General features: G+C 41.5%; 2 protein-coding genes across 2 annotated transcripts; one reads left to right on the top strand and one right to left on the bottom strand.

Annotated features, from left to right (window-relative positions):
* The first annotated feature begins 30 nt into the window (after nt 1–30).
* On the top strand, nt 31–9,776 carry dhx29 (DEAH (Asp-Glu-Ala-His) box polypeptide 29). Its single transcript, XM_084384086.1, has 28 exons — nt 31–393; nt 1,199–1,272; nt 1,384–1,497; nt 1,579–1,708; nt 1,799–1,938; nt 2,026–2,172; nt 2,369–2,495; nt 2,779–2,937; nt 3,418–3,586; nt 3,687–3,807; nt 3,914–4,306; nt 4,385–4,651; nt 4,770–4,913; nt 5,302–5,478; nt 5,569–5,709; nt 5,795–5,939; nt 6,024–6,144; nt 6,279–6,363; nt 6,574–6,662; nt 6,904–7,032; nt 7,147–7,222; nt 7,301–7,525; nt 7,676–7,812; nt 8,129–8,219; nt 8,328–8,612; nt 8,688–8,819; nt 8,938–9,034; nt 9,468–9,776. The coding sequence occupies exons 1-28, from the start codon at nt 210–212 to the stop codon at nt 9,521–9,523; spliced, it is 4,155 nt and encodes a 1,384-aa protein (XP_084240212.1). The 5' UTR covers nt 31–209; the 3' UTR covers nt 9,524–9,776.
* A 234-nt stretch (nt 9,777–10,010) lies between these two features.
* pstpip2 (proline-serine-threonine phosphatase interacting protein 2) lies at nt 10,011–21,194 on the bottom strand. Its single transcript, XM_084384090.1, has 14 exons — nt 21,067–21,194; nt 19,889–19,989; nt 17,028–17,102; nt 16,400–16,434; nt 16,209–16,315; nt 16,063–16,125; nt 14,120–14,218; nt 13,225–13,270; nt 12,789–12,868; nt 12,600–12,698; nt 12,249–12,345; nt 12,049–12,133; nt 11,896–11,933; nt 10,011–10,927 (listed from the first exon to the last, which is right to left on the bottom strand). Exons 1-14 carry the CDS (start codon nt 21,097–21,099, stop codon nt 10,872–10,874), a joined length of 1,014 nt encoding a protein of 337 aa, XP_084240216.1. The 5' UTR covers nt 21,100–21,194; the 3' UTR covers nt 10,011–10,871.

The following is a 21,194-nucleotide window of genomic DNA, read 5'->3' as shown; positions in this document are numbered from 1 at the left end:
GAGGTTGTGCCCCGGTAATACTTCCGGGTACTACGGCAGCCGTGCGGTCCAAACCTTACCCTGCCTGACATGAATGTGGAGAAGCTCACACGTTAGCGTTATTTTTCGCTCTCTGTTCGCAGCCGCCACCACCTCTCACGACTTTGTATATGACTTGGCATCACCTAGCCACATAGAGGAGGCGCAGACAGGCAGTGTTTTGTGACATAATGGGTGGAAAGAAGAAGAAATCAGCGGCGCAAGCGGCTACCCCGCTGGCCCCGGCGGCGGCTGGAGCAGCAGCAGCGGGCAGGACTGGTGCGGCTGCAGCGGGGAACGGCGTGGTGGAGGAGGCGAAGAAACAGCCAGGCAGCAGCAAACAGGCTAAACCAGCCAAAGAGAGCAAATCAAAAGGTGGGTGTTACCTGGTTAATGTAATAGATTCACAAACACGACTGGTTACCAGTCGCCAGGCGGTGACGTTGTCTAAAAAGATGCTGGTGTGGTCATTTTCATGCTGTAGCTATGTGGAGGTGTTGTGTTGAATGTTTCTGTATTGTAGAGCTGTTCATACTGTCATGTTCAGCCCTGTATGTTGTGTTGTGTTTGTGAGATATATTAGTGTACTTCAACTGCAACAGCTAAGCAGAATCAGCTTCATAATTGTCTCTCTGTTGCCTTTCTTCATCTCATAATATGACACACTGCTGCCTGTCAGATGGGTAAACATACTAAGGTGACAACAGGCTGTACATTAGACAATTGTCAGACGACACAGCTAATCTTGTAACCAACTGAATACATATTTATCAAAATAAAAACCCTTGAATGGTGGTGGAGCCACATCTGCTTGACATGTTGTTGATTAAATCTAAAAAATAAAGTGTATTTGTTAAAAAATAAACTCAGCATCAACAGATCCAAGGGTACTGAAAATCTATACTCAAGTATGAGTACAGTCACATCACTGAAATATTACTCCATTACTAGTAAAGATACTGGCCTGATGCTGCTACCGATATTATATATATATATATATCGGCCGATATACACACATCTTTTGCTACGATCCCTCAAATGTGGTTATAAAACACTTGTGACGAAGATATGTAAATAAAGTCAGAATATTTTGCTGCTCAACACTGAACTTTACTGTTCAAAATTATATCTGTGCAATGAAACAACAAGCTAAGACAATTATGTTTTTTCTTTCCTCCAGCTCCGAAGACCTACAGTCTTGCCAACGCAGCCCAGGTTGACACAGGTGGAGTCTCGGACAAGTCGATTCTTAAAGTAAGTCACAACACATTAAAATACTATACATACTGACACAGTCTCATCCATTTAATCAAGTGAGTTTCACCTTCAAAACGTTAATAATGATTTATTAACACTTTGACACAGGTTACCATCCAGGCTGACCTGGAGAAGAAAATCATCAAGCTGATCAACGACTTCAGAGAGGAGAATGGAGACAAAGGGCCCATATCAGGCAGACTTACGAGCAAGAAGTTGCTGGTAAAGACAAAATCATCCCTCTGACTCTTAGATCTGTTTCCATGACTGAATGCATTCATGTTGTCTTGTTTGGGCCTCCAGGACCTGTACACAGCTCTGCAGAAGTTCAACTTTAAGAGAGAGCACATTGAGGAGGCGATGAAGAGCAGCGTGCTGTACGGAGGCGATCTCCACTCCGCTCTCGATTGGCTCTGCCTCAACCTTAAAGATGGTAACCGAGCGTCAGCAGTCATTATGATTTCATCACTGTGTAGCTCTTGATGAAATCTGTGACCTTCTTCATATTTTGTCTGTACATCAGATGAGCTGCCAGAAGGTTTTAGCCAGCAGATGCAGGAGGAGAACCAGAGGAGCAGGCCCAGGTTCCAGCCTCCTGCTCAGCAGAAACCTGCTCCAACAAGCCCCAAAGCGCCCGCCAACACCCACAGAGAGACCGCCAAGGTTTGTCTGTGTGTTTATGCATGTGTTAGCCATACAGTTGTGTACTGTCAGACCAAATTGACCTGTATGTATGTGGTGTTTTGCCAGGCAACAGAGAAGGATGAAGCTGCGAGCATGAAGGACTGGATCTTAAGGTACGCAGAGCAGAGCAGTGAAGAGGAGGAGGAGGAGGAGGAGGAAGAGGAAGGAGGGAAGAAGACACACAATCCTGAACTGGATGAAAAGTTTGATCCAGTAAGTGAAATTAAAGCTACTTAAAACTGAGATCTCTTTTTAAAAATTAAAGGAATAGATTCTTTTTTTCTGTAGCTCGAAGGCAGCATGGAAGACTTGTCTTTTTCAGCACCTCTATGGACTCAGAGAGTTATGTTGCTGTAGTAAAGTATGTGACGTGGTGTATTAACTGTGTGTGTTGCTTCTTGCTGTGTAGAACGACAGGTATTTGATCCTCACTGCTCAGCTGTATGACGCAAAAGAAATGGCAGCTGCTGCCAAGACAAAAGCAGACAAGCCGGGCCAGAGGATGGCACAGGACAGGATACGCATCATACAGCAAGGTGGGTGTGCTTCAGTCCTCACATGCAGAGATGAGAGTTTCTTCCAACATACTTTCTGACTTATATAGAACAAATGTCTTTATGTTTACAGTCACTGTTTGTAGTGGCTGCTTGTCAATGTCTGTTTTGTTGTTAGTTTTTTCTGTTTATTTTAGAGTGTAATATCATGTGTTTTATTCCTCAAAATCCTAATCAGGGACAAGGACCACAAATTATGCATCGCTTGTATTCTAATTAGATATAACAACGCCGACAAATAAATGCATGTATTTCCTGTCTCTAGAAATGAAGCAAATGGAGTCCCACCCCGTCTTCAACCCGGCTTTAAAAGTGGTCGACGCGCCTCAGAAGGAAAAGAAAGTACTTCCTGTTAGCGAGGACAAAGAAGACCTCAGCTTCAAGTTATTCGAACAAGCAGAAAAGGAGCCTCCTGCGGAGAAAGGTTCAATCATCATGTGACTTCAACACAACATGTTCAAAGTGTTTTATTGGATTTAGTGAATATAACGTTGTAACTTCAGGTTGTAAAACTGCAATTCAGGCGTAATATATTGTAAAGTACCTCAGAAATAGATGCTCTATACATGTAGGTCACATCCATATTGCGGACCCTAGCCCAACTGAGGAGTCTGACACATCACTTGCATATAAAATGTATTATTATGGTTTATTTGCTGCGGTCCACATTTAAAAAAAAAATGAACATGCATTTAAAAAACATTAAACATAACAGTCCAGATGTGAATATTCTGATTTATTTAAAAAAAAATGTTTTCACATTTTTGAAGTGTTGCTGATAGCCATTAATGTTTATTCAGTTTTTGGGGAAAATGGATAAAAAGTTTCGCAAAAGGTTAAAAATAGACAGGGCTTTGAGAAAAAAGTCCTTTTACTGATCATTTTGTTCCATTTTCCTTCACAGTTGTGAAAAAGAATGAGCCAAAGGACATTCGCAATTTCGACTACACTGCTCGCAGCTGGACGGGAAAGTCCCCCAAACAGTTCCTCATCGACTGGGTCCGGAAGAACCTGCCCAAGAGTCCAGCACCGGCTTTTCACAAGGTCGCAGCTGGTAGATACTGGAGATGCAAGTAAGTTTACAATTCTGTGTTATTGTGCTCATACACACCATTGTTTTTAATCAGTATGTAACTAAATATGGGAATATTTTGTACTGATTGTATTGATCAGGGTGCGTGTTCAGAGGCCGGATGATGTTCTTGAGGTTTGTCCGACGATCGTGACTGAGGACAGCATGCAGGCTCAACATCTGGCAGCCACACTGGCACTCTACACCCTGGTTAAAGGACAGGTAATACATGTGGAGGATACCTTTGTTGTTTTTGTTTCTGCTTGACTCACATTTTCTGTCGTATCTTCACTCATCTTAATAATTCATTTACTGCCACCCCTCTCAGTCGGTGCACCAGCTCCTTCCTCCAACCTACAGAGACGTGTGGCTGGAGTGGAGAGACAGCGAGCAGCAGAAACAGGAGGAGACCCGCACTGCTGCCAACAAACCTCGAGACCAGTTCATCTCACGGCTTCTGACCAGACTCAAACAGCAGCAGAACCAGACCCAAGGGGAAGAATCTAGATCTCAAGGCCAGCTGGGGCAGGGTGGGGATGCGGATGATGAGCCTGAAGAGTCCTGGGAGAACCTGGCTGGACTTGATATTGGGGAAGGAGTAGACAATCTGGAGGACAAGAGTGAGAAAAGAGGCTCGAGGAAGGAAGGGGCAGGAGCACTTGAGGCATCCAGAGAGCTCTTAAAGAAGCTGAAGAAGTCCTCTATGGCCCACAAACTGCAGGTAGATATCCTCAGAGGTTTTAATCTTAAAGATACACAAACTGATAACAAGTAATTAATCAGTTATTTTACCTACAAGGCAGAGCGACAGCAGCTTCCTGTGTTCCAACACCGGCATCGTGTCCTTGAGGCTCTACAGCGCCACCGTGTGGTGGTGGTGGCCGGTGAGACGGGAAGTGGAAAGAGTACTCAGATTCCTCAGTTCATCCTGGAGGAGCTGTTAACAGGAGGTAAGGAGGCTCAGCCCTGCAACATCGTGGTGACGCAGCCCCGCAGGATATCCGCCATGAGCCTGGCCTGCAGGGTCAGCCAGGAGCTCGGCTGCGAGGATGGACCGGGGTCGAAGGTGAAATACATTTTTACCAAGACGTCTCAATACTTGATGGACCCGTGATATTGTGGGCTGAAAGGATGCACCGTCACCTGCTTTAACGATCACGTTTCATGTTGAAATCTCGTTTCAGTCGTCGCTGTGTGGATACCAGATCCGGATGGAGAATCAGTCTGGGGAGTGGACCCGCCTGTTGTACTGTACGACCGGAGTTCTGCTTCGGAAACTACAGCACGACAAGCACCTCAGCTCCCTGACGCACATCATCGTAGACGAGGTACTGGCGGTGTCGTGATGAACAGGTCGTTGGTTTCGTGCTCTGACAACTGTCATTTACATTTTCAAATGATATCACGTGTCATAAACGCCACATTTTTAAAATCTTCCACACCAAGGCCATATTGTTACATTTAAATAATTAATTTAAAATGTAATAACAATATTTCACCCTGTCAGTTGGGAACAAAAAGAACGGTCACTAGATGGCAGAAAGGTACTTAACAATGACAGCTGGTGTCTACGTGCCTGCAAAAAGCCAGCAAGATAATAATTTAGGCTTGATGCAGAAATGCGTTTTTTTTAACAAGACACTGAGTTGGAAAATCTGCTCCTGTGCTTCCTTTCATCATCCATCTTATCCTACGTCCTCACCTCCATCTCCTCAGGTCCATGAGCGCAGTGTCCAGTCAGACTTCCTGTTAACCATCCTGAAAGATGTTGTTATGAGGAGATCAGACCTGCAGCTGATCCTCATGAGCGCCACAGTGGACTGTCAAAAGTTCTCCAACTACTTCAACCGCTGCCCTGTGATCAGCATACCTGGCAGGACTTTCCCAGTGGAGGTAAGAGGAGCTTCAGTTTGTGTTTGTGGACTTCAGGGACAAGCTGGAGGAACCAGGATATTCTGAAGCTCCTGTGTTTTTTGTTTCCAGGTGTCCCACTTAGAAGACATAGTGGAGGAGATGGGCTACGTCCTGGAGAAGGATTCGGAGTACAGCCAGAAAATTCTTGAAGAAGAGGAGGAAGTTAGCATCGCTGTCACGCATAAAGGTGGCAAGACTTTGCAACACCAGGTAACACCACCTTTCTGCAACACAGTATGCATGGCGTGATCAGTGGTGTGATCTATGTATGTGTAACCCTGTCTGCCTCCTCCAGGAGATGATAATGAGGGACTCTTCTGCCGGCTGGGACCTGGGTCCAGATTTGGACCACTTCAGTAGCAGGACTCGGCACGTGCTGCAGTACATGAACCCTAATAAGATCAACATGGACTTACTGGTTGAGCTCGTCGCCTACCTGGGTACAAAACATCATCATGCTTGTGTCATACAGCACGGAGTACCGAAGTCTTGAGTTAAATGTTTGTATTTTTACGCTCTGCCAGATAAATCCCCACAGTTTGCGGAGTTGGATGGAGCCATTCTCGTGTTCCTCCCAGGCCTGGCACACATCCAGCAGCTGTACGACATGCTCTCCTCAGACAAGAGGTTCAGAGACAAAAACAGGTGACAAACACTGACTGATGTAATGTACTGTAATCCAGTGTACACTCAAAATGATCCTCCAGCAGGTGAAACGCACAAACTGTTCTTTTAACGTTTGTATTTGGCTCACTGTGGTTTGTGGCCGGCTCTTTCAGGTTCAGGATTGTCGCTCTGCACTCGACTCTTTCATCAAAGGACCAGGGTGCTGCTTTTACAGTGCCACCCTCTGGAGTTAGAAAGGTACTTTTTTGTGATAAAGCCTCGAATAATAAATAAACAGAACAATCAAAAGTAATGTTAAAGGATTCAGCAGAGTCCTTTCTGTTTCTGTTCAAACGATCTCACACTACAGCTGATTCTTTTGTTTGTTATAAAACGAAAACATGATTGTGGTGCTCCGTAAGAAATAACATTCACAAGTTCTGAAAATGTCTTTGCTTCCCTTTTAAGATTGTCTTGTCGACCAACATTGCTGAGACAGGTGTGACTATCCCTGACGTCGTGTTTGTCATCGACACTGGAAAGACAAAAGAAAATAAGTAAGGCCACCTGAACACTGAACACCAGAGAAGTCTTACATATCATGATATGGTTGTTAGATTTTTTATTTATGAAGCTAAAACAGATCGCTGCTCTCAGCTCTCTTCTACCCTCCTGGAAGTAAATTGCCAGACATGCTAAACATTGATTGAAAGATCTTGAGATATTTCAGTCTAGACCAATGTGGTGTAATTATTATTTTGTTGTAGAGACTTAACTCCAGCGTGCTGTGACACTCAGGTACCATGAGAGCAGCCAGATGAGCTCTCTGGTGGAAACTTTTGTTTCCAAAGCCAGCGCCCTCCAGAGGCAGGGAAGAGCAGGACGTGTCCGAAACGGCTTCTGCTTCAGACTCTACCCAAAGTACAGGTACGGAGGGTGGTAATCCATCATGGAGGGGAAAAAAGGACAAACATGAACTGTTCTCAGATTCCTGTTTACGGTCCGGTGCTGATCTGTTCTACTCTTGTTTAACCTCCTCAGGTTTGACTCCTTCATGGATTACTCCATTCCAGAGATACTTCGAGTCCCACTGGAGGAGCTTTGCCTACATATCATGGTATATAAACCATTCAGACACCACACATGGAAACATTATCGAAGCTTTTCTTCACTCCCCCTCTCTCCCCTCTGGTAGAAATGTCAGTACGGCTCCCCGGAGGACTTCCTCAGCCGAGCGCTGGATCCTCCACAGCCCCAGTCTGTCAGCAACGCCGTCAACCTGCTGAGGAAGATCGGTGCGTGTCACCCCAGCAATCACCTCCTCACCCCTCTGGGACTCCACCTGGCCAGTTTGCCCGTCAATGTGAAGATTGGCAAGATGCTCATCTATGGAGCCATCCTCGGCTGCCTGGACCCCATCGTACGTCCCACCGCCTCGTTATTCAGAAAACAAACACACAAACAATAACCTAAGGATTATTACTACTGTTACTATATTATATCACTCTATGTTTGGAATTATGATTAGTTTCCTAGCTTCGAAGGAATATTAATAAGAAATTTGTTTCAGGCGACCATCGCGGCAGCCATCACGGAGAAGTCTCCCTTCTCCACACCGATGAACAGGAAGGAGGAAGCCAACCTGGCCAAATCAGCCCTGGCATTGGCCAACTCCGATCACCTGACGATATACAGTGCATATATGGGGTATGGACAAAGACAGACTGTGTGTTTCATGTCACTGAGATGTTTTTAATGAGAAACCAAACCTGCAGACTGAGCCGTAGTGCTGTCGGAAGTAGTAGTGGATTGTGCAGCAGGAGACTGTCACTCGGCACCACTGCACAAACTATTGCTACTTAGGAAGCTCAGTGACTCATAATGTGCATGAGTCGATTTTAGCAAAAGCGTAAATCATCTATCAGCTTTCTGACACTTATCTGAAATAATCGATCTTGATAGCTCAACATCTCTCTCTGCTTTCTGTTGACCTACTTTTCTGTTAACCTGTCGTTGCTGTCAGGTGGAAGAACTCACAGACTGACGGACAGAGAGCAGAAATGTCCTACTGCAGGAAGCACTTCCTCAATCGTACAGCTCTCCTCACAATAGAGGTAACACACAACTGTGTGCACACTCGTAACTGTGACTGTCAGTTTGAGTCAGATCATCTCTCTCTTCCACCTCCTGTCTAATCTCATGTGTTTCACTCTTCTTCCCAGGATGTGAAGCACGAGCTGATGAGGATGATGGAGCAGGCAGGTTTCTGGTCGTCGCGCTCCAAGCATCAGGCGGCCTCGCTGTCCAAGCAGCAGATCTCCATCCTGAACGCGGTGCTGACCGCGGGGCTCTACGACAGCGTGGCCCGGGTTTTGTGCACCCCCTCCGTGGACGTGCTGGAGCGAGTGGCCTGCACGGTGGAGACGCCCCAAGGCAAGGCTCAGGTCCACCCCTCGTCTGTTAACCGCAACCTGCAGACACACGGCTGGCTGCTGTACCAGGAGAAGGTACGGGGGACGAGTGTACACGTCTAATATCTGCTTTATTAGGTCACTTTGGTGCTAATTAAAGTGAATCCACAGGTGAAGTACAGTAAGATCTACCTGCGAGACACCACTCTGATATCTCCTTTCCCCATGATGCTGTTCGGAGGTGAGATTGATATTCAGCACAGAGAGAGGCTCATCACTCTGGATGGATGGATCCACTTCCAGGTCAGAGGTCACCAGGGTTTCTCTGGTTTCTCTTCTGTAACAGCAGCAGTTTTCTTGCAAACTTGAAGGCCAATGAAGTAGATCTTATTAATTAAATCCATGTTGTTCCCCCTCAAAGGCTCCTGTTCGGATTGGTGTGATCTTCAAGCATCTTAGGAAGCTAATGGACTCTCTGCTCGAAAAGAAGCTGGAGAACCCAAGGATGAGTCTGGAAGGTAAACTCAAGCGTCTCAATACAACTTATGGCACGAAAAATGCGTACAAGTACTGATTACCTTGTACCTTTGTGCATTTTGAATATAATTAATAGATAGAAGGCCAAGGAATGGTTTTACGTGTGGAATTTAAAATAGTAGCTATAATCTTCCTCAAAGTTCCCATATTGTGCTCATTTTCTGCTTCATACTTTTATTCTGGGTCTTTAATGCTTTAATGTTCAAAAAACACATTATTTTTATCTTACTGTCAGAATAATGACAGAATCCTGTATTGTTAGTAATATATGTACATTTCTGAATAAACTCACATAAAGGTTAATAATATAAAGCTCTACAGGTTTCAAGCAGATGTTTCTGTGGATAAAAATATGAGTAAAGTTATTTTATTTATTTTTTTGCCAGATCTGATTCTTGTCCTTGTCTGTTGTAGGTGAGAGGACCATCCAGCTGATTCTGGATCTGATCAAATCAGAGCACGCTGTGTGACATTGGACCACCAAACAACCTGAGACTGGATGCAGGAAATGCTTCCTTCTTGTTCTCTGCCCCTTCAGACAAACGGCACCCAGCGGACGGAGAGCATCCTAAAGATGAACTCATGGACACGAAAACTCTTACTCACATTGAGGCTGACTGTATCATATGAAATGCAAAGGCAGTGCTGAAATTTGAGAGGACAAATCATTAAGAGATAATTATGTTGCCAAATGTGGCGGAAATAAAGCTGTACACATTTTTATTGGAACCTTTTATTGTGTCGTGGTTGATAGTCAAAATAAAATGCTGCCTTAAAAAGTATATAGATAGATAGAAGGTGTGGAGGCAGGGACAAAACAGAGATTAAAGGTAAAACTGTGATGTCTAAGTTAATGAGGGGTTAGGTATCAAGGAATAATCACAGATAAGATAAACTGTGAAACAAGAAACATTCATACAAGTTTAATTTAATACAAAACCAACACCAGGCCAGCTGTACACAGAAATGACTTTTAATCCGTCTTTACTCCTGCAGTTTCAAACTCAGTTAACATAAATAAAGCAAACTCAAGTGCAAATATTCGAACAATCCTCCTCAAGTATACAGAAAATATTTCAATTAATGTCAATCTGAGGCATGAAACTTCATCAAAGTTAACTTTCTTACGATAGAAAAAGAGCTTTCGTTAAGCACATTCATTTAAAAAGACTTTCAAAATTGTGTGATACAGAAGTTAACTGAGGAACAGGGTGTGTAGTAATCCATACACGATACACGGTAAAGATTATTGTGTGTGTGATCACCAATCACAAGATCGCTGTCAGTTGACAGGCTACTCTCACATCTAAGAGGAAATGAAAACAAGTTAGCAAATGACACGTCATCTTATTTTTTGAAAACTGGAACGAAGTGCAGATCCACAAAATAAATACAAAACTGACAATAAATTACAATTCAATCATGACGAAGATTGAGCCTTGTGCAACATAAACATGCAGGTAATAAATAGGCTCTGTATCTAGACAGAGGAAGTGACCTGTTATGTTTATTTTAGCTGGATGTCCTGTTATATGTTCATTATCCAATTTTACAGTGTGTCCCTTTCATCAAAATACTTGATCAAAGTCTTCATTTAAAGAATTTCCTAAATAATAAAATAAAATGTAATTTACTGCTCTATTTATTACAGAAATAACATAATAAAAAACATGCATGGACACAGTTATCACGCTCATTTCCATCGGGTATATGTCCTTATCTATACAGGAAATACCAAAGGAGGAAGTGATTAGACTTGTGTAACCTTCATGTCCATTACAAACTGTACAACTTCAACTGGTCCGGCTGATCTGTGTGTCAGTACTGGATAACGCTGTACCCTGCGTCCTGCACTGTTGAGTAGATTGTATCACCTGAAATCAAAACAAGGATGAAAGCAATGTGGTTAAATAAGAAAGCATGAGCGGACATTTGGTTTATAATAATGCCACAACTGAAAGTACCTTAGGTGACAGTTATTAAAGTTAAAGCAACGTTACGTAGAAACTGGCATGTTGGGTTGAAAACTTGTATGCTGAAGTAAACATGTATGTAACGCTGTGATCCGACCCTCTCACTGAAGTTACATAGTGCAGAAACAAGTGACACTGCACCATCAAAATGATTTTGAAGTTAAGTTTAAGGTAAAAAGTTACATAATGTTGCTTTAATATACAGTAAAATGTTCCGTGATTTACAGAAGATTGCTCAACACTTACGAGTGTCACTTGACAGAAATGAAAGAGGTTTCAGTTGTCTTAATGGTGATCAGACGCTATCCTGCAGCTGCTTCAGTGACTGCCCCATCACATGACACGACAAAATAATATGGTGTCCCATAACAAAACTGTCTAAGGTGCACAAAATGAGAATAAAGTGTCTAGCAACCCTGCACTACAGTAAATCAGGCTCAAGGTCTGTGACAGAGGTAACAGTCCTGGCGCGACTTTCTATTTTTATTGGGCAGCTCAGCCCAGCCTTAAATCGTCACAAACACCAATATGGCCGTCGCCTCAGCACAAAAGAAGTACATACAAGGTGAAAATCACAACAAGTCTGGTCACATTGACAGCTGCGGTAATGTGAAGGTTGAGTTAGCTTTGTGATGTAGCTAATACACTATTTTTAGTGTTAAGGTAGTCTCAAGTTTACTTTGTATCACTCTTGTCATCTTTTGTCCAAAGGCGCTACCAGAATAAACAGGAAATGAAAGTTCCCTGTAGCAGCTCTAAACTAAGTTGCATCCTGCCATGACCAACCACATACTGCTCAAACCATGAGCCTCTGTAGCTTCCTCATAAAGCAAGCAACACACCGCTCACAGTAAGTTAATAACACACACCTCTACTGTTGTTTGTTGGATCAGGTAATGGCCCCCTCCTGCAATATCACAAAAAAATGTCAACAGTTAGTTTGATTTCTTATAATGTAGCGGAGAACTAAATGAAATATAAACTGGAAGGACAGATGGATAAACAGTCGTTCTCTTGTTTACCTGGTTACTGGTGGAGGCAGTCGAGAGGGCGGAGCTCCAGTTGGAGACCTCTGACCACTGTAGAAGTTCTCATACAGGACAGCAGCTGACAGAGAGGAAGACAGTCACACAGAGATAAAGCAGCGCATGCTTGTGTTTCCTGAGAACTACCTTCTTCTGGGTGTGTACTTTGCACCCAAGCACTGGTTAACTGTATATACCTGGTGGTTTGTCACCGGTCCGTCTGAGGTTTATGAAGTGCTCAATATCTTCCTGGACATCACACTGCTCCAGTGACTTTCTCACTTCCTCATACAGCTGTGAACACACACACACACACACACACACATAAAGAGAGACATTAATAACAAGGTTGGAGTCTGATGAAGCCACGTCTTTAAAGATACGCTTTGAGGTTTGTCCAAGAAAGTTTTTAAAATTGAGATTCTTCATAATAAATGTTTTTCTTCATTAGCGAATGACTTTAAACCTGCATTTCTACATTAAGTATCCTCATTTGATCCATTGTTAATGTTAAAATCTTGATTACAGCAGCTGTGAAGTTACTGTACCTCATCACTGCTCACACACTGCTGGGAAAGCTGGTTGAGGTGAGTCCAGACTGTGTTTCTCAGATAGTTAATGCGCTCCATCGCCTGTTTCTCAAACATCTGTGAGGGGAAACATTACAGAAACATTCAGCTCATGTACACAGTATACATACGTACTGTAAGTTATTTTGTAATCTTTCAAAGTCTTACCTCACAGGCTTTGATATGTTCCTTCAGCCAGTCATCATGAACCTTTCCCAGTGTGGTCACATTCTGCTGATACAACCTGTCTGCCAGTCAAACACATACATCAGTATTAACAGTGCAAATATGGCAATAATACCCAAACACGCTGTACTAAACACTACAGTCTCTCAAGTGGTGTGTCATAGTATTAGCACTGTAGTCATATTCAAATCAGCCTTGTTTTTTTGTCCTCACACATCACTTATATCGATCTTCAGTGTTATCTAACAAGACTGAGAGCGACGCTGTGAAGCTGTTCTTAGGCACAGCAGTGCTTTGAGCTAAATGCATATCTCACCCACCCAAAAGCTTTTGTGAAATGTGACTTACAACCACAAATGCTGTGTGTTTGAATGCATGAATTAAAGGCAACATGTAGCAGGCTTTTTTGCAAACATACCTGCTTCTTCTGCGTTCTGTTTTGCTTGCTGTGCTTTTGCGTAGAGCTGAAAGACGATGAATAAAGAACATGTTGTCTTTAACATCGGATCTAACGCATAACAAGCAACAAACAGAGGTTACTGCTCATCAAATCATATGAAAAATGTCTCTCTGTTGCGTCGCAGACATAAGTTAGCTGATACACAAAGCAGATGGAGGAAGTCTGAGGCACTGAGATAAAATGGAACATTTTATTGTTATCTCATTAATGTTTTAACAGTAGCTATATCTGCATCTGAGTCAAACATGAGTCAGCCAGATTGGACTAATCAGACCACACACACACACACAAGTATTAATGATTTCTTCCGCACAACAATGCCTACTTGTTTCACATTAGGGGACAAGCACAGTCTCAAAACTTTCCCTTAATGGGACACGAGATACAATACAGCTTATCATAATCTACTCAGAAGCATTGTAATTATTTTTATAACCTCACATGGCCAATCAGCGCTACAGTGTGCATTTGGCTTCTAGAAATCTCTTTCTCACACACACTCTAACATGTTGTGGATAAAAGCTTTCTAATCAGTCTTTCACTGGTCCATTAATATGCTGTTTACATCCTGTTTAAGACTGCAATTAACAACTTTCATTACTGATTCATCTCAGGGAGTCTTTAAAATGTCAGAAAATGGTAAGAATCATCATCTAATAGCACTTATATTCTCTTTATATTAGCAGATTGACATACTGTGGGTAGTTTTATGTGATGGCGACCAAAATAGGCTAAAAACAACTGTTGTGCAAGTCCAAACGTGGAGAAAATAAATGTTCCAAGTTTATATTTGATCCTTTGTTGTAACACAAAAACTTTAAATCAGTGAGAAGCTCCGCTTTTGTCACTGTACCTTCTCTATGTGCTTGGTGTTGTTGGTGTTGGTGTTTCGGTTCACATTCTGATCTGCTTCTTCTTTATCTCGGCACTTCTGCTCGTATGTCTTCTTTGTCTGGGGACAGCACCACAGTCAGCATTAATTATCTTCAATGCATGAGAAACAGTTTATCCCTACAAATGTGATTAAAGGTAGCGGCACCGGTGGAACTGGATTAATAATGTCACAAGGCTCATGGTGTTGTCTACCTCTGGGCTGATTTAATATACTGGTATCCAGTTCTTTTAATCTTTATTCTTCATTGGAACGGTGCATGAGAAGTACTTCTTCTTTTGGCAGTGCTTTTAAAGGTGTTAAATGATGCCACGTGGTTCACTTCCTAGACTGGTCAACACAACTTCCCCCACCAAAGAGGAAGAACAGAGACAGGGATGACCATTTTCACTGTTCTCAGAACGCAACTGAAACTCTTCAGATATTAATCATAAATGGACAATCTGCCGTTGTCACTTTGTTCACTGCCAGTTCTATAAAGATGAAAGTCTGTGCCTGACTGAGTGAGTGAGTGAGTAACAAAGTTAGATTATCAGACATTCAAGAGCTGCCTTTTCAAAGAAAAAATAGGTGTGAACAGTGACATCAACAGGATGCCTCTAAGCTTTTTTCATGTTCATGCGTGCCGCCGTGAGCTACGAGTGCGCACAGAGGGCTATTATGGTTTTCTATTGTGGTATTCTGTGAAATGCTAGTGGGTGAAGGAGCGAGAAGTCAACAAGTGTTACCAGAAAAACGCCGAAGACCAAACATACATACTTTGCTATGCAGCGCCTCAGTGCTCAGATCTAGCCATGGACATACTTTATTGCCGTCACACGAACCCGAGTCAGTTTTTAGGAACAACAAATACATGTTGAAACATAGGCTGAATATCCTATGAACAATTGAATCCTATTTACTCAGATATTATTTATTCAAATGTAGATGTTTCTCTTCTTTCTTTTTCTTACTTTCTCTTCCTGTTTTTGAAGCATTTAAAGAGAAATGGCCAACTGTTTAAAATCCCTGAGACATGTTAATCTGGCAAATGTTTTTTGCTTCAACTTCTCATTATGAAGTAAATGTTGATTAGAAGAATAGAAGACCAGTAGAATAATGACACCATCGGCATTTAGATTGGTTCCCTATAAACCTCTCTTTCACCAGGCGGGAAACCTCCTGAAAATGAAGACTGACTGGGAATCTCACATTAAACCACTTCTATCTGCTTTCATTTCTCTATTCAAGACTTATGTCCTGTGTTGTTGGAAGTTGTGACTTTTCCTAAAATGGGAAGCAATTTGGCTGTGGGCAGCAACAATATTAGCGCTTGAAAACGCTGTAGGGGGGGAAGTAGTCCGTTTCAAACAAATAAACAAACAGACAAAAGCCTTTGAACTCGGACAACTTGAAATGTAAAACCCTGGTCTAAAAAAATTGGGAGGTGTGGGATGATGACGTGCGCTACTTCCCCAGGAGCACACTGACCATTCACGGTCAAGTCGTATACTAGGTTTGACCTAGTCTTTCCTTTCCTCTTACCTTAAGCACAACAGCAGTTAAAAAACAAGCTTGGCACTTTCACTTTTAGACCTTTAGTATTCAGGTCTGTTCACCCTACTGGCAAAAGATACAGAAGTATCCGGTGCCGTACCACCACCAGACTACAGAGCAGTTTCTTTCCTCAGGCTGTGACACTCCTGAACTCATCCTCAACACTCCACCAGAAAATGCTAAATAAATTAATCTTGATTTTGGCTTTGGTTTGGCAGATCAATGATCTCTATGAATTATTAATCCTGCATGTGACTCAATAACACATTGCAAGGAAAAGAAACTGAAAAGCTGTTGAGGGGAAGTCTGAAAGTGCCCTTATAGTAATTTATTTCAGGCCTTTAATAACTAACTTATATTTTACTTACATCCATTGTCTTCTTGAACTGTGAAGTCTTCTGTTTGTGGAGAGCATCCATCTGTTGCTCTAACTGAAATGAAAAGGTCAACTTAATATGTGCTGCAAAATGGCGCAGTCGCCTCAGTTAATCACGGTGCTGGTAAAACAGCTAACCTTTTTCCTAATTTCTTTTTGTTTTTCTCTGAATTCTTCCACTTTCTTGGCCTCCTCCCTCATGCTGTGCGCCAGTTGTAAGTGTGATAGGCTCACATGTTCAGTCTCTGCAGGGGTAACAACATGAACAACTGAAACAAACAGTAAATGTATTTTAAGCGTTATTGAAATTTAAAAAGTTAAGGGCTTACGTAATTTGAACATGTCCAAGGATTTTTTTAATGTGCTAAAAAGGCAAAAGAAAAGAAGATTGCAGAAGGTTTTCATACACGACAAAATCTGTACCAGATGAGTTCACATTGTAAATTAAATACACACAAGACCCTTTGATATGAGCGACACACAAAGATGAAATTAAAGCTGCAATGTGTAGTTTTCTACCACTTGTAGCACTATTGAGCCAGACCAAACATATAAAATGATTATGGTAATGAAATGTAAGACTTTCTTCCTTTTTCTTTGCAGAAACAGAAACAACAGAGTTGAAAGTTTCACGAATTGCATGACCACTAACATAAGGGGAACTAGCCTTGCTGATAGAGTAACAACATGTCAACACTGACTGATCAAATTTGACTGATTTTAACACCATTAAGGAACTGCTAAGTAACGCAATCCCTCATTTCTGCTTTTGAACGGCCACAGAGTGAAAATGATCCCACGTTCGGTGACCTGACTTTAACTGTGCTTTAATCTTTCTGTCTGCATTGGAACTGAGTCATAACGTAGAAGGCACCTCTTCACTTCTGTAAAGACAGACTCTGTAAATAGATCTGGTCAAACACATAATAACAGCATCTCAACACTGAGGTTGCTTACTTCATCTCATTGTGTCCACACACCTTCTTGGACAAACCAAGGAGATCTTTGGCGTACTTCTCTTCAATTGATGCCCTGAAAGAAACAACCAGAAAAAAGTGAGTCCAGCATGCAAACATATGCACAAAGATCTGAATTTCTGCCACTAGAGGTCTCTAGAGGCATTTGCTGGCTGTTGTTTGGGTCGGGTGTGTCAGGTGCAGAGCCAGACCTTCTGGAGGAATATACTGTACACCCAGAGTCACATCTGATCTGGAGCTGTTAACCAATGGGAGGAGAGCTCAGACATTACTAGGGTTAACTTTTGCGATTGAAAAAGTGGATTTTTCTTTTTCTTCACTCCTATTTATCAACCTGACTGCAGCAGCGATCTGCAGAGATTGTCAGGTGTTTATCTAGCTAACTGGAGACAGAGGGGACTACTCTGTACTACTAAGTATGCACGGCTTCATGAATGAAACGTTGCAGACAGGATAGAGGAGAAACAAAAGAGACACAGATGCACCCTGTGTGTATCTACACCCTCAATGAGCCAACAAATCTGGCTGTTTTGGGCGAGTAAACACACATATATTTAATGAAAGAATAATTCAAATAAACACAAATCATCCTGCGGTCAAACATGCTTTGCTGGTGGCAAATACACCATTAAACAACCACCACTGCTGATAAAAATCTTTCCAAAGTGACTCGTAAATGTTCATGGATGAGGGGATGTTTTAAAGTTTTATTCACACTACCTTTCATCTCATAAACTGACCCTCCTATCCCGGAAGTAGTGACAGGCGACCAAATGAAACGCAGGATGTAAGCACACAACTCAACAATTTACATAACATTTTGTGACATTTTAATGCAGAATTCCTACATATATCTTTATTGGTTAAGAAAAAAATCAACATAGGACACAACTGCAGGGATTAATTTTAGTTTTAATGATGTGGAATTTTTAAAATAAATCATTTTACTGAGTCTGCATAATCCACAGGGCCATTACACAGTAAAAACTCAAGTGACACGGTGCAGTAAAACAAGGGTTTTCTGTGAGACTGCACGTGTTCACATACTATCTGGTGCAAAGGTTTGAATGCATGTCTGCACAAATAACCAATCTTATATCTCTTTTGCAATCGTTATTGGTTTTGGTATAAGTATTTTGCAAACTCTTGTACCCTGTGGTTAAATGCCTTTCTTTTCATTCTTACATGAGTACACATTCAGTTATTTATTATGTACCATGCTTCCTTACTCTATTCACAGCTGTGTGTTTTATTCTGCTGTGAGGGCGCCTCTGTTCCCTCACTTAATCATTAAAGTTGAAGTTGTTTGAATAATTGTACTGCAATTTCAACAGATGAAGTTTGTTTTGTTTTACTTGGTGCCAACTGGACTTGGGTGTATGTGTGTGTGTGTGTGTGTGTGGGAGGGAGGAAGGACAGATTACTTATCAAATGAGGAAGAAGGAAATCAAAATTCAAATATCCAACTTTGTATGACCCCTTCATAAAGTCTACCTAGATGATGCTTCACAATACTGTATTTGTCATAAAAGGCTTTGGAGCTACAGCACTGAACGATAGGAAACTCCTCATTCTTTGCTGGTCCACCACAATTCAAATTCAAATGCAAAACAAGCTTTGGCGATCCGACTTTAAAACAGTCATTACAGGTCCAGATACAGCAGCTTTTTATACCACAGCATTGACTATTGACTATTGCTGGCATTTTTTTTTATTTTAAATCTTAAAAAACAAGCATACAATGTCTACTCTACAGTTTCTTGTGCATCTGAGTGTGCACTCCTGAGCACCTTCAGCCTTGCATAAAGATTTGATTTTAATTGCTGTCTTTGAATGCATTATTTCCACATACACTCGAAACGTTTTCATGTCCTAGACTACTATCGCCTATAAACATTCTCACAATAGTGGCTCTGCAAAATCTACAGTTCATGTTCCTCCTTTGTCTTTGTCTCTGGCTTTCATAGACCAGCATATCAATTGGCCAATATTATTATCACGGCCTCTCACATATATATCAGTATCAGGGAATTATGTTTTTAGAGATTACAATGCAGAAAAAGATGTTTGTGTAATGTTTGATACACAAATTTGGGGGATTATTGCAAAAACTGTCTTTATATAGGCCGATATATTGATGTTGGAACTTTTTACTTCCTAATATCGGTGTCATTGGCCCCAAGTTGTTATTATGACTATTAAAAAACCATCAAGAGAATCACCACGGCCTATGGTTTAGTTACGCTCTGCTTGGCTCTGAAGCCTTAACTTGTATTATTATTATTAGGGCTTAAAATAATCACACAATATTTTTAGGTCATATCACAAATCACAATATATTGATATTTTGAATTCTCTTCAAAAACACTTCATAAATGCCAGGACTGGCCGACAAAACTTAATATCCCCAAATTTTAGACCAAATGCATCGACATTGCGAGAATACTGTAGAGATGACTATTGTTACTTTCACAGAATACTAACACAATGAGATCTTTGATAAATAATCATCAGTAATGTGGATATAATGACTAAGTGGGTAAAGACAACAGTCTGGTAAGTTCAAAAAATTACATCACTTTACTTTAATGCAGCCTTTAAAACCAGGAAAAGACAACACTAATGCCTTATCACCAACAACGACAACAATAAAATACAAATTTATTTCCCAGCCCTAGTTCTTATCAATTGATTGCACGATAACAACTATTACAGCTAGTACCCAGACCAGCACAGCCGTTCAGTAGTTTAGAGCTAGGATGCAGTCTTGTAAACTTGGGCGAGAGCAGAACAGATACAAATATTTTGCTTCATCATCACATATATAAATCATGGCCTTACCTGGCTTTCATGAAATCCTCCACTTCCTTGCATGTCCTCCTGCCATCGTTGAGATACAGGATGATAGCGTCATAGCCACCAGTGGAGGTCAGGTCAGTGTTCTGGCAGTGAGATGGAAAATATTTCAATCTGTTCACGGGGCTATGGTTAAATGGCTCTTTTATAGACAGACGTTAAATTATACAAATACTATTACTTCAGAACAGATTCAGACAGCTCCTACCCCCGCTGCTCGGACCAACACCCATCCGTTTACCGTAAGAAAAAGCAGGCTCTGTCTAAACTTGTTTTACTCTAAAATCACACAATGAAGTTCCCGAGACAACGTTGACAACGCTGCACACAGACATAAATAAACGCTTCAACATTAAGATATTAGCCACAGAGTGTAAATTGATGTTTTCGACTGCACTTCTCCATAATTTGGGTAAGCTGAAGGTCACAGCCTGTAATCAGAGGCCTAAACATGCAGATGTCAAAATCTGTCAGTTATTGAGTTAAAGACACAAGGCTACAAGAGTCTTTAGACAAATTTAGGTTTTCATTTAGCCAGTGATGGACTGTAACATGAGTATTTCCATGTATGCTACTTTAACTACTGTACTTTTAACTCCATTACATTTATCTGACAAGTATAGAAACTACATACTTTGCAGATTAAGATTTTACAATATGATCTTGTCATAAAATATGATAACAATATAAAATGAACAGTTACATGCAGGTTACACATTAATGCAGGAGTAATAACAACCCAATAATGTAGTATAGTTTAATAGTTTAACAATAGGGGCCTTATTTTTCTTTATTAGTCCTTATTTATATACTTTTCCAATACAAGATTTTTAACTGTGTGTTTTTAGTGTTGTATTAGTACATTTACTTACACTCACTTGCTCCAACACTGCATAAAAAAGCTGCCAAGAGCTAGAAAGTGGAACTTATTGAATGAGGTCAAACATAGTGTGTTTCTAATTCCCGTCACAGCCACATTTATATAGGAAGAGAAGTCAGAGCGAAACAGAAAAAAACGTTAGCTTACTTATTCAGCTAGCAAAACACACACCTGTAACGGCAGGACTTACAAGCCAGTCTGACTTCTGCCGAGCGAAATTACAAAATACACAAATACATTACAATAATAATGGATAAAAGAAAACTCAGCAGGAGAAACTCACCCAGAAGAAGTCCTTGAAGCGCAGGTTTTTCATTGCTGCTGACAGGACAGGAGAGCCGTGTTTCAACAGGTCTGTTAGCTGACTGACTGACTGACTGACTGTTTCTCTCCTCTGTTAAAGACTGGGAG

This window comes from Pagrus pagrus, assembly GCF_965226575.1.
Source record: "Pagrus pagrus genome assembly, chromosome: 19".
NCBI lineage: Eukaryota > Metazoa > Chordata > Actinopteri > Spariformes > Sparidae > Pagrus > Pagrus pagrus.
This window is presented reverse-complemented; position numbering and strand designations above follow the sequence as displayed.